This window comes from Talpa europaea (genome assembly GCF_964194135.1).
Source record: "Talpa europaea genome assembly, chromosome: 7".
In the NCBI taxonomy this organism is placed as follows: domain Eukaryota; kingdom Metazoa; phylum Chordata; class Mammalia; order Eulipotyphla; family Talpidae; genus Talpa; species Talpa europaea.
Window position 1 is genome coordinate 63544624 of NC_140074.1, and position 17013 is coordinate 63561636.

Consider the following 17013-nt stretch of genomic DNA (forward strand, 5'->3'; position numbering starts at 1 on the left):
GGTTGTTTCCAGGTTTTACATATTATAAATAGTGCTGCAATAAACATAGGGGTACAGGTGCTCTTTTTAAAAACTCATCACCCAAAGCAAAGAAAGTCAAGGAAAAGATAAACACCTGGGATTTCATCAAACTGAAAGCTTCTGCACAGCAAAAGAGACATTAACCAAAACAGAGAGACACCCCACTAATTGGGAAAAAGTCTGCACTCCAGTCAACTGATAAGGGACCGATCACAAGGATATACAAAGAACTCACATGACTCAACAAAAACAAAATAAACAATCCAGTCAAGAAATGGGCAGAAGAACTTAAAAGACATTTCTTTTTTTTTTTAAGATTTATTTATGCATATGGAAAGGTCAGGAATGGACCACAGTGCAGGTTTTCTGATCCCATGTAGACCGGGTAAAGGAGGAGTCAGAGTCCTTAGTGGGTTTTTGCAGGTCTTTTATTGGAATTCACCAGGCATATGGCAGGCAGGGGTGCTGGTGGGCTGGGAGGCTGGCAGTCCTCCCAGCCCCCAGCAAATCCTCACTCTATCTGGGCTCTCTGGCCTTCTCTGCTTCTGCTTCTTTGCTTCTCTTCGGCTTCTTTCTCAGCTTCTGATGGCGTCCCGGTGATGCCGCCCTTAAAAAGCACAGTCTTAGCTCAGCTGAATCCCATCTACCTATGCCCACACCCTATTCCAGGTGCCCGCCATCAGGCATGCATTCAGGACAAGGATCCATCATCTATCCTGATGGCGGAAGGGCAGAAAAGCCTGATATTTTCTTTACCCTACAGCATGCAAGAGCCTGAGGTGTGTGAGGGTGAGAGAATTCACCAGAGACAGAGTGGGGAACAGAACAGACAGATTGACGGAAGTACACTGCTGAGGGGAGCAGTAGGCGAGTCAGGAGAGGTCTGCTGCACCATGTGGGATGCTCCCTAGCAGGCTGGGGAATGAACTCATGCTGCAGAGGCTGCGGATTTGCTTCATAGTGCGGTACTTAACCCCTTGCACCACCAGGGAGGCCCTAAAAGACATTTCTCCAAAGAGAAAATGCAAGTGGCCAACAGGCATATGAAAAGTGTTCAACACTCCTTATAATCAGGGAAATGCAAATTAAAACCACACTGAGATACCACCTTCACCAGTAAGAATGGCACATATCAAAAAAATAAGCAACAACAAATGTTGGTGAGGATGTGGTGAAAAAGGAACTCTCCTACACTGCTGGTGGGAGTGCAAACCAGTCCAACCACTATGGAAAGCTGTCTGGAAGTTCCTCAGTCTACTAAAAATGGAGCTACCATATGACCCGGCAATTCCACTCCTGGGGTCTACCCAAAGGACGCTTCCTGTGTTTAAAATAAATCGGGCACTGGATCAAGAAGATGTGGTACATATATACCATGGAATATTACTCAGCATTCAAAAAAGATAAACTCATGCAATTTGCAGCAACATGGATGGCGCTGGAAGGGATCATGCTCAGCGAAATAAGCCAGAAAGAAAAAGAAAAATACCGGATGGTCTCACTCATAGCAGGAATCTAGAAAACTTAAATAAGGGACCAGGAAAATGAATAACTATAAGAAAGTGAAAATCAAAATCAACAAACAACTATGAACCAGAGACACTCTATGGGGGGTGGGAGGTGGGGAGGGGAGGGATTGGGGTCAAAATAAGGGTGTTGCAATTGTATGGGGAATATAAAAATAAAATTTATCTTTAAAAAATTAAAAAATAAAATAAAATAAAATAAATCGGGCAGCTTTCTCCGGCCGGGCTGTGCATGAAGTGTCTGATCTTTCAACTCCCCCCTCTTCAGCCACCAGGGCCTCAGTAACTGGCTCCAGAAGACCCTTGGATCAAGCTGGGCACAATCAGGGACATCCTCATGCTTATTCTGAAGGCTTTGTCAGGATGAGGCTTGCCAGGAAGACCGTGGCAAGGAGTTGGCTGAGGCTTATTTGTCCAGGGAGCCTCCAGGAGGAGAAGACTGTAGGGTAAGTGATATAACCAGGCTTTTAACACCACAGCCTCTATGGCTATCACCTGCGTTCTTGGCTGTGCTAATGCAGGAGGCACTTGGGCGTGGGGGGCTGGGGCACGCATGCTCAATTGTCGACACCTGGAGTATGGTGCGTGCATGCCTAAGTGGGCACACCTGAGCCTAGAGCTCACCTATAAGAGTATGACTAGGAGAGGGAGACAGCTAGGAGAGGAGCAATGACTACGGAAGAGGCGAGGCCACGCTAGAATGCCAGAGAGCACCCCGAGAGAAAGCATCAAGATTCGCTGGGGGCTGGGGACTTGGTGGCTTCTAGTTTCCTGCCCTCCCCTGCCCCCTGCTGCCCTGCACCTAGTTTGCCATTATGAGGCTTCTAGGCCAGTGTCCATCCATTTTGTGAGGCTCTGCTGGCAACACTCGCTAAGGGACTTCTCAAAGAATTTTTAGCGGAAGCCAGAGACATACCCACCTCCGCCCTGTTCTGGGGCTGCAGCGTCTCATTTCTGCTCATCCTTGGGCTCAAGTTCTCTCACTTTTCTTTATAGACACGGTCTCTTCTCTGTGCTCCTCTCTCCAGCTGTGATTCCCTTCTCTCATGGGAGCTCCTTCTGCAACTTTTATTATAAGACGTGTCCAAAATAAAAAAAATTAGGAGAGGCAGATGAATATAATGATGGACACTTAAAAAAGATGCTTAGGCTTTCTTCTAGGGGCACCACCTGAACTTTATATGTTCCTGATGACAGCCCTAAGGGTCATTGCATCATTTCCATGGCACTGATGAGGGCACTAGGACCCAGAGAGAAGTCAGTCCCTCAAGGACTAGTGGTGAGATGGGGGTAGATTGAACCTGGCAGAGCTTGGGGGTAGAGTGCACACCTTAAACTATCACCCCAAATCCTACACATACAATAACCACTGGTACATCTGGATCATAGCTTTTCAGTGTCTTCACAGTTGTTTTATTTTTTTTAGTATTTATTTTTCCATACATACAAGAACTGGGGTACAGGCCAGAGGTGTGGAGGGGTGAGAGAATTCACCAGATACAGAGTGGGGAGCAGAACAGGCGGATGGATTGAAATACAATGCTGAGGGGAGAAGCAAGCAAGTCAGGAGAGGTCTGCTGTGCCATGTGGGTAGCTCACTGGCTGGGGTTAGCTTCATAGTGCTGCGTCTTAACCCCTTGCGCCCCCAGGGAGGCCCTCTTCACAGTTGTTTTAAATATAAATTATTGTAAATTATTATGAAATATGTCCTACTCAACGTACTGTTTTGTATTTTTTTCACTTATATCTCTACATCCTAAGTCTTCTCTAACCTTTTCTTCAGAATGAAAGTAGTCTTGCTTTTTGATTGGAAAAGCAGTGAAGGAAACCACAAACTGGCTTGTAGATGCATTAAAATGTCTCTGAAAGGAAATGCGAGGTGCTGCTAACACAGGTTACCTCTGGAGGGCGCCAGAGTGAAGGGAGCCTTCACCATGCAGCCTTTTGCCCTCATGTGACTATGTGAAAACATCTAAAAATTAAGTTTTTAAGGAAACTGATTCACCCTCCTTGCCTAAATAAACAATATGAAAGCATGATTTAAAATTATCTTTAAATTCAATACCTACAGATAACACTGCATATAATTTTGCTCTATTTTTTCCAGAATTTTATCTATGAATGTACAGAAATATATGCAGATATATGTTTTACTAACATGGGCCAATGTTCCATGGTTCTGTTTTGTTACCTGTGTTTTTCACTTTGGATAAATGAAGGACAACAGTCCATGCAGCCTCACTTCAATATCTGCATGGATATTAGTCAGGTGAAGTTAGTCAGTTTGCGAAAGACCATTTCTGGATGAACTGGGAGAGCCAGGCATCTGGACATGCAGTGCTAGTTAATGCCAATCCTCATGTCCCCAGATCTGGGCTTTTTGATTTTCTGTGGGCAAGACCTTGACTAGGTGGCAAGCTGCCTATCACACCCTTGGGGGAATATCTGGAATCTTCTGTGATTTTTTATTTTTTGTCACTTATTCCATACATTATTATACAAATGACTCCTCCCTGCTCCTCTCTCTTCATTCTTGTGCCCGTACCACCAGGACAACGCAGCACTGAATAGAGGCCTTGGTGGAAGCATCGGTCTGCATGAGGGATGCTGCTCACCTCTATGCAGTAGTGTGAACCAAACTCAAAACATATTGAGGGGCCTCCCTGGTGGTGTAGGGGGTTGAACGCAGCTCTATGGGGCTGTCCGCAGCCTCTGCAGTGCTGGTTCGATTCCCGGCCGGCCAGGGAACTACCCACATGGCGCAGCAGTCCTCTCCTGTCTTGCTCGCTGTTCCCCTCAGCAGTGTATTTCAGTCTGCCTGTTCTGCTCCCCACTTTGTCTCTGGTGAGTCCTCTCGCTCTCCTGCACCTCTGACCTGTACCCCAGTTCTTATGTAAATAAATAAATCTTAAAAAAAAAATCGAGCGAAAGGAGCCTAACCAAAAATGAGAATGGTTTTACTGAAATTTATTAACAATTTAAATGGTGCATAACAACCCCAAAACCCACTATCTTAAAACAGCAGCAATTTATTATTTCCCTGGATTGTGTGGGGTGGCTATGTAGTTCATCTTCTGATTTTATCTATAGCAGTATTCAGATTTGTCTAGGTTGGAAGGTCCAAGGGGGGCTTGCTTACTGGTGGTGCTTGGTTCTCCCCATGTGGCCTAGGTCACCTCCCTGACAAGACCGCAGGGCAGCATTCCAAGAGGGTGGAAGTGAAGCCACAAGGCCTTAGAAGTTGCTCAGTGATTATGCCTCTGCATTCTGTCAATCAAGTGAAGTCAAAGATCAGAGCAGATTCTAGGGGAATCTAGACCCTACCTATTGACGAGAGGTCAGGTTGCAAAGGGTCACACAATGTGGCTGGGAGAAATCCGTGGCTGTCTTCCCACATACCACAGTACAGTATGATTCCATTTATATAAAGTATAAAAGCTCACCGAACCAGCGTGTGCTATTACCAACTCCTTAGCATGTGGGCTGGGAGTGTAAGGGAGGCCATCCGGGTTTTGGATAAGTGTTTCTTCATTAGAACTGGTTCTAGCCCTGGCCCAGGCGGGCACCAAGAGCAGGCAGGGATTTGCTACTCCCACTGTGCTGCTCCTGAGAGTAGAAGCCAAGGCTCTTGCTCTCTGGCCATAAAGGATTCCTCCTATTGCTGAGGAGCAGTGACTGCAGTGACGCTCAAGTGTAAAGTCTACGTCCTCTGTGGAGCTGCACTAGTCTTTCAACAATTTTGAGGTGACCAAACACTCTCTCTCTCCCACCCCTGCATTTTTTTTCTTTTGCGGCCACATGGACAAGGTCAGTTCAACAGACTCGGGCCCTGGGTTCTGACTCTCTCAGACAGAGGCCTTCACTGCACTTACAAGTCATTATTTTGAGCCATAAACATAGATTGAGAACCTTATGTTCACCCCATGTTTCTAAACTTCGAAGCTGGTTTTGAAGCACTGGACTTGAACTGACTTCTAACACCGATGTACCCCCTAAGTGACCCGAAGAACACCAGCCGCATCAGCCTCCCACAACGTAACATGGAAAGCCAGGCATGGAAAGCACAAAGCACACTGAGAAAGGAGGGGCCGTGGTTTACTACTGTCCAGGGAACATTTCTTGGCCTCAGAAGGCTGCCACGTGCTGCAGTTCCAGCCCTCGGCTGTGGTCCACTCTGAGCAAGTGAATTCCTCTGTGGAAGCTGGCACACAGCAAGGAGACGGGGTCGCCAACAGCCAGCGAAGTCAAAGGTCCCGAGCCATCCAGAGACAAGGTGAAAAGGCAGGCTGGGGGAGGAAGGGAGAGCCAGCAAGTTAGGCCAAGATGTCTTTGGAGAAATCCATGTAAGTAAAACCTGAGCTATTTCTATCTAACCCAGATAAAAGGCACCGCGTGCTTCAGAGAACGTGCACTGGCATGTTCAGACACGGCAGAGCTCGGGTCAGGCCAACTTCAGTTCCAGGGAACAGTATATATGCGCCACCGAGTGTGTGTCTGACAACTGGGCCTCTGCTGCGAGAATATGTTACCAAGCTACTCAACAATTACCCACCCAGGGAACAAAGCAGAGGCCAGGGCAGAGAAAAGCAGGTAAGGACACTGATCGTCAGATGCTGGCTTCCGGGATCCTGCTGCCATCAATGCAAAGGATAAGGGGGGGGTGAGGAACCTGAAGGCAGTCTGGGGGCTTCCAAGTGATTCAGTCTCCCCACTTCTGCATCTCAGTGGCTGCTTGTCTAAGAACTGTTGGCATGCACCTGGTGGCAGGGTGGCATCGTCAAACTCTCTGGCCTCAGGTTTATGATCATTGACTAAAATATCTGCTTGCCTCACTGCCCCCCCCCTTCCCGTCCCGACTGTTACCCCCAGGCAGCTGGAGAGGCTACTATGGGGAGAGTAGAGCAGGGCTGTCCTCACCATGAACAGGCTGGTTGTGTGCCAGTAACATGACCCTACATCTGGTATCTGAGAGATTATTATACCCTCCCTCCTGGGAGCTGAGATTCTGGAAGATTACTGTAGGAGGGATTCGGTTTGAGAGTCTCTAAATGAATGTTATTCCTGTGTCTGCCTGAACCCCCTGTCCAGGAAAGAATAGCATAGAGGTTTTCTGGAAGAGAAAAACCAACAAGCTTCACTCATAGCATTTGCCAATATCTGTGATGGAACTTCTCCACGATGAGCATATATTTAACAGTCCGACAGTAGGAGCTGAATCCAGTGTCCCACCTCATCGAGGACTTTGGGGAGTTTTGTTCCTTAAAACTTCTTTTCCTCTGGTGCTTTGAAGTGCCCCCACCTCACTAAGATATCAAGCCTTAAGGAGAGGCATGGTGGGGTGCAGTCTTTCTAACACCACCCCATACTCAACCTTACCCTTGCCAAGAACTTAAGCTCGCATTTGAAATGAACTCAAAAACAGCCCATTCTTTTTCTCTTTTCCCAGACATTTTGAGCATCATAGATAAAAACCTGATAAGCAACTTTGGATAGAAAGACTTGAAGAGTCAAATATATTTGCATTCTCGGAAATTGAGTCTGTACATACAGCGTGGCTCTGGAGGATATACGGTGAGGATAACCTTCTCTTCAGAGGTTGAACAGAGATTCTGGCGTCTTGGTGTTCTTTCTTTTTTTTTTTTTTTTAAGATTTATTTGTTTATGCATACAAGAGCTGAGGTACAGTCCAGAGATGTGGGAGGTGAGAGGATTCACCAGAGACAGAGTGGGGAACAGAACAGGCAGACTGACTGAAATACACTGCTGAGGGGAGCAGCGGGCGAGACAGGAGAGTGCTTCACCATGTGGTTTCTCCCTGGCTGGTCGGAGATGGAACTTGTGCTGCAGAAGCTGTGGATTGCTTCATAGTGCAGTGCTTAATCCCTTGCACCACCAGGGAGACCTTGGTATTATCTCTTAATCACTAGGTGTCTCGCTAGGGGCAGGACAAGATGGCTTTGTAGATGTGGAGCAATAAAATGGAAAGTGTTTTAAGGAACCTTTAGAAGTTAATGTATCTTTGAGCACCAGGTCCTTACCGCCAGTGTCTTGGTTCCAAATCTTCACCTTGCAGTCATGTGATGAAGTAGCAATTAGAGGCATCAAGGCCAGTGTTCTTGGTAGAAAGACACATGATGCAATGGTCTGGAAATGCCCCTTATACTCACATATTCTGCTTCGTGTCTGCCGTAGATCCCACAACTGCAAAGTAATGACATGGGCCAACTTGTACATATATATTTCTCTAGCTTCATACATGCTTCATTCATTGATATCCACCTCCCCACCCGCTCATGATTCACCTATTCCTTCCGCTCACGTAGCTGCCTTTAACTTCATCCATCCCATCTATCCATCCAAACATTATTTTAATATCAACTATGTTTCAGACAGCCCTGGATAAGGACGCGCTGAAAGGGTTGCTGCCTTCTTCATGGGTAGGGACAGTGTGGGGCTGCCTGTCTTCTATGTCATTCAAGAACTGCCTTATGTCAGCCTTTTGGCCTCTGTGGGGACTGTGTGCACCCCATAGTTAGTAGCACCTTCTCACAAGTGCGGATAGCCCCAAATACTCAGATTTCATGCCTAGATGTTGGACCTTGATACATGGAGGCTACAAGAGAGGTGACAGTCCCCCCAGTACCACTAAGGTTTGAGATCAGACCACATCTTGAGAATAATGTTCAGGGAGGAGAGCAAACTGATTTGTATCCAAAAAATAATGAAATCACTGAACACCATATCATCCAAGGAACAGTTGTAGGAGCTGGGGATGGTTTGCTTGGAGAAGAGATGCTACATCAACAGCCTGGAAATTAACACCATGATCTACCACTTCCTGGAGGTGTGGTCTTGTGCAACAGATTTCAGCTGGCCATGTCTCTATCTCCTCACCTATAAAATGGAAATTATAATAGTATCTAACACACAGGTTGCTTTAAGGATTAAATGAGATCATGCATGTAACATGCTCAGTCTAGTACCTGGCAAATAACAAATGTTTAATAAAATGGGAGATGCAATTGCTCCATTTAAATACTAGATAAGGGCCTCCCCGGTGGCGAGGCAGTTGAGCTCTGGGCTGCGAAGCTGCCCGCAGCCTCTGCAGCACCAGTTCGATCCCCGGCTGCCGGGTGAGGGTCCCACATGGCGCGCAGACCTCTCCTGCTGCCTGCTGCTCCCCCCAGCAGTGTGCTTCATCGGTCTGCCTTTTCTGCTCTCCGCTCTGGCTCTGGTGAATTCTCTCACCCTCCCACGCTTCTGACTGTACCAATGCTTGTATAAAAAAATAAATAATAAATAAATAAACCTTTAAAAAAAATAAATACTAGATAACCCTTGTATTTTTTTTTAAGATTTATTTATTTATTTATATAAGCACTGGGTATAGTCAGAAGCGCAGGAGAGTGAGAGAATTCACCAGAGCCAGAGCGGGGATCAGAGCAGGCAGACAGACGAAGTACACTGCTGAGGGGAGCAGCAGGAGGCAGGAGAGGTCTGCGTGCCATGTGGGACCCTCACCCGGTGGCCGGGAATGGAACCGGCTCTGCAGAGGCTGCGGGCAGCTTCGCAACCCAGCGCGCAACCACTGTGCCACCAGGGAGGCCCTAGATAACCCTTTTAACTGATATTTTATGATTAGGAATCTAAGATACTTTGGGGATGCTTTGGCAATCTGTCCTAAAATTAATTGCCAGGAAAAGTATATAGGTAAAGGATAGGGTGGAAACCTCAACCAACAGTAGAGCTCCAAACTGCCCAAGAAGCTTAACCCTCTTTACTGGGGTCACATGAATAATGGAAATACACTTGGTTCTTCAAGCAGTTTGCCTTTTCTAAGCTCTACTGGGGGTGGGGACATAAGCAGGCAGGTTGAATTTAGTGCCTTCCTAGCCTCACTCTCATTCCATTTTCTTTTCTACCACCAATTCAGAAAGCCCTGGGCTAATAGATGTTACTTGAAAGAAGTATCTGGAATGCAAAAGATCCCTCACAGTATGCACCTGAATAGGCCTGAGCCATTAGGAAGCCTGCCTATGTAGCTCAGTATAGGCATGAGGTCAGCATAAGTAATTTGCTCAATAACAGATACTTAACTCCAATCTCTTACCGTAGCTTCACAGCCTTCCCCTCCAAAGCCACTGCTGCAGGAGACACACTTTTGTCCATCTTCACTGACCTCACAGTAGGTCTGAATATGCTGCTTTGTGGGAAATATATGAGCTACCTGTAGCCCCCGACTATCCCATAATCTGAAAGAAATCACAGCAGGAAATGAGTTTGTAGTAAATATATCTGAAATAATGCACCTGTTACATGAAAGTTTTGGCTCTTTGCTGCTTCAGCCAGCCAGACTAGAATGTCATTATTTAGCTAAAAGTAATTGCATGGACCAGATCAGTTTTAGAGACTCCAAAGCTGGTAAGAAATAGCCAAACTGGATGACACATGAGTTTCTTCTATTTTCAGATCCAGTTAAAAGGAATTTAGGCCTAGCATCTTAATTATTAATTGGTCCTTTGGGATACTGATTTTAACAGAAAAGAGTACATTTCTGTGCCTATGATTTGATTAAAAAAAAAAGACACTCATGATTCAGAAGAGACAGTCATGGTTCCAGAATCAGATATAAAAGATTTATAGACCTTGTGCAACCTGTACCATGGAGTACACTGGGGGAAGTATTCACTTTTATTGCTTGTCTCATTATTACCATTTTCTAAGTAGAATCTCTTCAGAGATCCAGTTTCTAGTCCTGCTTTCTAGCCTGAGAATGATTTACTTCATGTGAGCCCCTGAGGGTGATTCTAACCCTGCTTCCCCAGGGAGGGCTTCACTTGAGGGCTGAGACTGAGCAGTGGGGGTGTTGGGGTAGGGAGGGGCATGTTGGACCTGGCAGCTTGAAGGGTTGGGTCGAGCAAGTGACCGACCCTGAGCTGAAGCTGAACAGGTCCACACAGTGCAACAGGCAAAATAAGCCACTTTAAAACCATCCAGAACAAAGGCTTTATCCTGGCCTTACCCCCTGGCATTCAATCTCTACCCAGGTGATCCATGGGGCCAGATCAGAGAGGTCCAGCACCAGCAGGAGACAGAGGTGGAGGGGCACAGCCATGCAGAGAAGCAGAGGGGACGGGGTTGAGGAAGCACAGAAGCCACAAACCTTCACCAGAAACACCTTCACTGCCGCTCAGTAAGCCCACCTGAGGGTTTTGTCTTCAGAGGTCTGCAGTATGTACGGTTCCCCGGGGACCCAGCACAGATGAGTGACCTGGAAGAGGCAGCATCTTCAGAACTTCTCTAACCGAGTCACTCCTCAGCTGGAGCCCCTCTCAGCTGTGCTAAATGGCATCTCTGCCTTTCTCATGGACGCTGAATGAAAAGGTTTGACCTTAGGGATTTTATGTTTTGCAGATGGCCACCATCTAGGAGATGCCCTACTTGTATTTCCCAGGCTAGCAGCAGTGATGGCAGCAGTGATAACAGCAGCTGGGCCACTTGTAAGACCCAAAATGCATGTGGGCACTCAGAGTGCTTCAAACCCAGACGTGCTAGAGAGCTGCAGGCTAGGTGGCTGCTAAGGAGGGCAGCCCTTCTCAGGGGGAACCGCTGAAACCCTGGTGTGGGCCTCATAGCATTCAGGAAGGGTGCTGTTTCTCTTTATCCCTGCAGCCCTCTGCTGGACCGGCATGAAACAATTTTCAGAAACAACCCAAGGGAACAGAATTCCCTATGCAACCTTCACAAACATGCAGCACGTATGGCAAGCACCTTGCCATTGACAGTGGTCTTCAAACTAGACAGTGATGACCACTGAGGAACACCTATTGCATCCATTGATATAGTGCTCCCCACTTTATAAATAAGACTCTGTAACTTTCTCAGAGTAACAGAGCTAAACAGTGAAGGATCCATGATTTGAACCCAGATATGCCTGACCCAAAAGGAGGTGGGGTTCAGATGCCAGTACACTACCAGAAAACATTCCTCTATAAACAGAGCACATGGCACATAGACAAAAGGGCATGCTTATTTTTCTGCATGATGTTACATAGCCAGAACACACACTAAGTGGTGAGCTTCTGAGGGCCAAGTCTGTGTCCCAGGGCACTAGCCCTGCTCCAAGCAGTGTCTGATCCATAGAAATGCTGGAATACACTAGTCCATCATCTGTGGTCTCGTTTTCCATGATTTCAATTATCTGTAGTATATTGTTGTAACTGTCTCATTTTATTATTACTTTGTTAATATCACTGTTTCTAATTTCCAAATGAAACTATCATACATGTGTACATACAGGAAACATGCTACACATAGGCTTTGCTACTGTCCATGGTTTCAAGCATGCACCAAGGGGTATGCCATGGATGGGGGCATCTACTGGAACTAGATTTTGAAGGAATAAACAAGGACACCATTTAAAATTCAATATAAGCAAGTGGAATCATTCTGGGCAGCAGAAGATCTTAAGAGATCACTGTAGGGTAAATGAGTTAAAAATAAGGCTTTTTTCATGACCCCCGCCTCCCGCCACCCTGCCCCGCCATTAGCTTCTATGACCAGCATCTGTGGTCTTGCATGCACACTTGTAATTACGGACACCTGGGCCCAAAGAGTGTGGGGCATGTGCACATGTAAATAGGGATACCTGTGGCAAGGGGTGAAGGGATATAAGGGTGTTGGCACTCTGCAGCAGGACGACAGCTACACAGAGGGGAGGCAGCCAGAGAAATGCCGAGGAGAAAACTGGTCTTTCCCCCAATTCGGCATTAAAGGCCTGTAAAAATCTACCGAAGCCTCCAAAATTATCTTCTCATCTGTGAGAACCAACAATGAAACTACCTGGCCTGGGATGTTTGCAAAACAATCACCTATCCAAGAACCCTGAGAGATGAACGGTAATGAGGACCCAAGCTACAAGTGACTGGTTGTGGGTCTCTGGGTCTCCCTCCCGGGCCCTCTCCCTCACGCCAGGCCCCCTTCTGCTGCCCAGCTCTGCTCTCTGAACAAACTTGAACTCGTACCAGGTTCCTGGAGACTGAAGCTCTCTCCACACACTGGCCGGTCCCCACATCCCACAGAAGCAGGGTGTTGTCCCGCGAGCCAGAGCATAGCTGTGACGAGTCTTGGGGAACAATAGCAAAAATATGGCACATGAGGTGGGCCATCTTCTGAAAGTCCTTTCCAGAAATCGCCGTGGCACGGGGAAGAGATCTGCTTTGCTTACCTGGACTCACAGCCAACCCGGTGACCACCATGCTGTGGCCAGAGAAGTGCTGCCAGGGCTGTGGGGACCCCAACAAGTCCCACATCATGACAGTCCTGTCGCGGGAGGCGCTGAAGAACTGGCTGGATTTGGGAACACAGGCGATCTGCTCAAGGGAACAAAGCGCTTTGACTGGACTTTGAAATGGGGAAAAGGCCTGGGGAAAGCATGCTAGAGCCCGCTGATCTGTCCGGTTCCAAACGTGCTCTGCCAGTTCAGTGTCACATTCTGTGTTATTGGATTGTGGTTGGTGCCCAGTTTCACAGGAGGAAGTTTGTCTTTTAATTTTTGGCTGGTTCAGGTGGGCTTTAGAGACGGGGGTTATACGTGCACTGATGCTCCCTATCCATTTACTGGAAGGTCACTCCACTCTGTAGTGCTCTAACAAATTTTTATTTAACTGATGTTGACTTTTTAAAATCTCCCCCACTAGATTAGAAGGTTCCTGAGCAGAGGGATTTTGGTCATTTTCCTGGCTTTGGTAAACACACAGTAAACCTTCAATCTATATCTCTGCTAGGTGAGGACAGGCTGCATAGAGTTATTCTCAGCTGTTCTCTATTCACTACCTGAGCTATTGAGGGCTTCATAGCAACAAGTTGGGTCTCGCACCCCTGTGGCAAGTGAAGTGAATGGTTTGCCCTCGCAGTGTAAGAATGTCTTTTCACTCTCTTACCGAGAGCGCTGAGCTAGCCCTTTCTTCAGTCCCAAATTCCCTCCATGCTAATAATCACTTGACATTTACCTTGGTGATTTCACTTTCGTGTCCTTTGAACCGTTTCACCACATCCCCAGTCTTCCAGTTACAGGCCACCACTGTCTGCAGGGAGAGGCATTAGGATATCTTAGGCCAACTGAACTTTGGCTTAACTCACATAGCAAGCCTTTCACTTCATTCTCTACCTAATTTCTCCTCTGTCAAGGGAACTGCACCAAGCTTTAGGGTTTTGTTGTTGTGTCCTTCTCAGTGTCCCCTACTTTGAGTGGCTTTTCTTTCCTCCATTGTTTCACTGTCTCTCCCCAGTGGGCCGCTCCTCTGAGCCATACTGATGGGTTTGGGATAACACTCCCCAGCGGGGATTGATTCGGGTTCAGGCTCCAGTTATAAAGACTCAAGAAGTCTACATGGGATTCGATTTTGTTCCCCATTACTGTAATGTAATTTTATTTCAGTGTTTTTATAATTTACCATCTTAATCATTTGAGCTGAATAGTTCAGCAGTGTTAAGTATAGTCACACTGTTGTGAAGCAGATCATTCCTTACTTTTTCTAAGATTTTTTAAAATTTTATTTATTTATACATACAAGAGCTGGGGTTTAGGCCAGAGGTGTGGGGTTGTGTGTGAGAGGTTTTACCAGAGACAGAGTGCGGAGCAGAACAGGCAGATTGACTGAAATACACTGCTGAGGGGAGCAGCAGGCCAGACCGGAGAGGTCTGCTCACCATGTGGGTCAGCTCTCTGGCTGGGGATGGGGACGGGGGAGGAGGGGGTTGAACTCGAGCTGCGGCGGCTGCCAATAGCTTCATAGTGCTGCGACTTAAACTCCACGCGCCACCAGGGAGGCCCAGATCATTCCTTTTTTAATATTAAAAACCTCATCCAGGGCCTCCCCTGGTGGCGCAGCGGTTGAGCGCTGCGTTGCAAAGTTGCCCGCAGCCTCTGCAGCACCGGTTTGATCCCCGGTCACCGGCGAGGATCCCACAAAAAAAAAAATAAAATAAAAACCTCATCCAGAATCCCTTCTTCCAGAGAAAAATCACTGTTAAAATTTTTCCATCCTTTCCCCAGGTGTAGTACATACTTTAATATTTTGTGGTAAGCATTTCTCTGCCTAAACAAAGTTTCAAAAGCATTCTCTGCCCATAAATCATTGCTGGAGAGTAAGGAGCATGTTAGCAATGGACTGAGTTAAATCCTTCTGTGTACTCACAGGAGAGGATCACAGATACAAATACAATTCCATATAACTAAGATGATGTCAATTTTAAGACAAAATGCCACCAATTAAATTTACCATGTTTTCTCATCACTTTGTGGCTGCATCCTGATTTCAAAGGTATTGAAATGTAAAAATGTACACATCTTTGGATCAATGAAAAACAGTATAAAATGGAATTGAAGACTCTAAATGAGGATGAAAATGAGAGACATTTCTTTACTACAAAAGAATTTACTACAATTTTGTTACCAATATCCGAGCTGTGAGTGCTATAAGAGAGCCAAACATGAGGGAGAGAAAACAACCAGATTCAAAATGACAACAGAAGGAGGAACAAAAACTTAAGAATCACAATGCACACCAATGCAGACATTTTGGCAAAAGAAGTGCAAAAACAAAAACAACAACAAAAAAGACTAGAAGGCTCTATTTGCTTATGACTACCTTCTGTGTCTGTGTGTAGGTATAAAACTGGATCAGCTACAATAATCTTGTCATATATAAAAAGCCTGTGGGTAGTTTTGGCATAGTGCTAAGGATCTTGCCACATAATGCTCACAAGTGTCCTATGAGGGTGGCATTGTTATCCCCATTAAAAAGATAAGGAGAATGAAACTAAAGGAAATAAAAGACATGCCAAAAGTAAAAGGAAGTGGCAGAGCAGGGATTTAAACTCAGTCTCTAACTGTAAAGCCCATGTTTTCACACTATTCAATACTGCTCAACACCACTGCCAGAAATGCAAAACCGGGACCACCTCACTGCCTTGCAAAATAGTTGTCCTTCCCTGAAATAAGTTTGTTTCCTTGGAAGCACTGCAAACCCCACCTTATCTTTTCCTCCGGAGACACAAAGGTCTGTGTTCAGAGCAGCAACAACAGAGACAGGATCCACGTGGGCTGGACTATACTCTTGAAAAGCTTTAGTTTGAATTCTCTCTTCTATAATTCCATCAGGCCTGCTAAAAGAGGATGGGAAATGAGAGGCCCAGAGGCGTGCGATTACAGAGGAGTGCAAGGGGAAGGATTGGACGGGGCTAAAGAGACAGGTGGAAAAGGAGTAGAGAAAAGCGACCCGCTGACATTGCCGGAAGTGGTGGCAGTAAGCCTTGAACGTGCTCTGGATGCTGAATAACAGGAATCTGATAAGGGGAACCTTGAAGTCAAGAAATCAGGAGTCTTTGCTCACAGTAGAAATTATTTCCAGAATTGGCGGGCCCCTCTCTGTGTGGCTGCAGACACTAATTAGTAGGGTGATTCTTACCCCAAAGAAAACAGACCAAATTGACTGTTCAAGGAGGGTCATCAGTACTTGTGCTGGAACCTCTCTCTAGTGAAGAACAGGGCATGATAAAATTTGGGATCCCGTGGTTGGATTGCTGTACCTGTATTTGTAAGTGCGGTGTTTGAGTTTGCTTTGCAGTTTTCCCATCACAGGATAAAACCTACAGGAAACCTCCTGAGGAACTTGGTTCAGATGGCACTTGAGTAGCAGCATTCCTTGGCTGCGGGAAGTTGTGTTCCTTGTATGATGAAGAGAAGACCACAAACTGTTAATCTTATAGGCACAACTGTAGTTTGGTTATGCTAAAAATAGATCCTTTTTTTTTTTTTAAAGAAATATTAACTGTACACATTTGCTTTTCTTCCTTCCCTGCCTCACTCCTATGACCCTGAATTGCATCCTGAGTATTAGTTATATATATTTTTTTTAAAGATTTATTTATTTATACAAGCACTGGGTACAGTCAGAAGCATGGTAGGGTGAGAGAATTCACCAGAGCCAGAGCGGGGAGCAGAACAGGCAGACAGAGGAAGTACACTGCTGAGGGGAGCAGCAGGCGGCAGGAGAGGTCTGCGCGCCATGTGGGACCTTGCCCGGTGGCAGGGGATCGAACTGGTGCTGCAGAGGCTGTGGGCAGCTTCGCAACCCAGTGCTCAACTGCTGCGCCACCGGAGAGGCCCCTGAGTATTAGTTATAAAGCAATAAGGCAAATAAACAAAAGCAAAAGTAAAACTAATTTTAATATAGCCAAAAGAATTAAAAAACAAGTGTTCAAGCAAAAATTGTTCAGTTACCCTTCAGTAACTGAGGTGGGAGCACTCAGTCCCCACCTCTTCTAGGGTTCTGTTTAAAGAAGTTCTAGAAAATAAGCTTCTTATGAGCATAATCAGGCTAGTTCTAGAAAAACCATATAGGGAGAATGGCAGCTAAGACTCACCAAGTAAATATTCTCAGTTATCCCATTATCATTAAAA

The 17013-nt window shown here is 46.1% G+C and overlaps 1 protein-coding gene across 3 annotated transcripts; it reads right to left on the reverse strand.

Annotated features, from left to right (window-relative positions):
• Nucleotides 1-5672: 5672 nt before the first annotated feature.
• On the reverse strand, nt 5673-16252 carry WDR31 (WD repeat domain 31; the record flags this gene model as incomplete). 3 transcript variants are annotated; one of them, XM_084238605.1, is made up of 9 exons in its annotated part: nt 5673-5833; nt 7586-7748; nt 9658-9799; nt 10751-10818; nt 12572-12672; nt 12775-12919; nt 13559-13633; nt 15584-15713; nt 16140-16252. In XM_084238605.1, 9 exons carry the CDS (start codon nt 16250-16252, stop codon nt 5673-5675), a joined length of 1098 nt encoding a protein of 365 aa, XP_084094731.1. The 3 variants fall into 3 exon arrangements, with proteins under 3 accessions (XP_084094731.1, XP_084094730.1, XP_084094729.1); XM_084238604.1 differs by having other exon boundaries at nt 15584-15716; XM_084238603.1 differs by having other exon boundaries at nt 12775-12970; nt 15584-15716.
• Nucleotides 16253-17013: the final 761 nt, after the last annotated feature.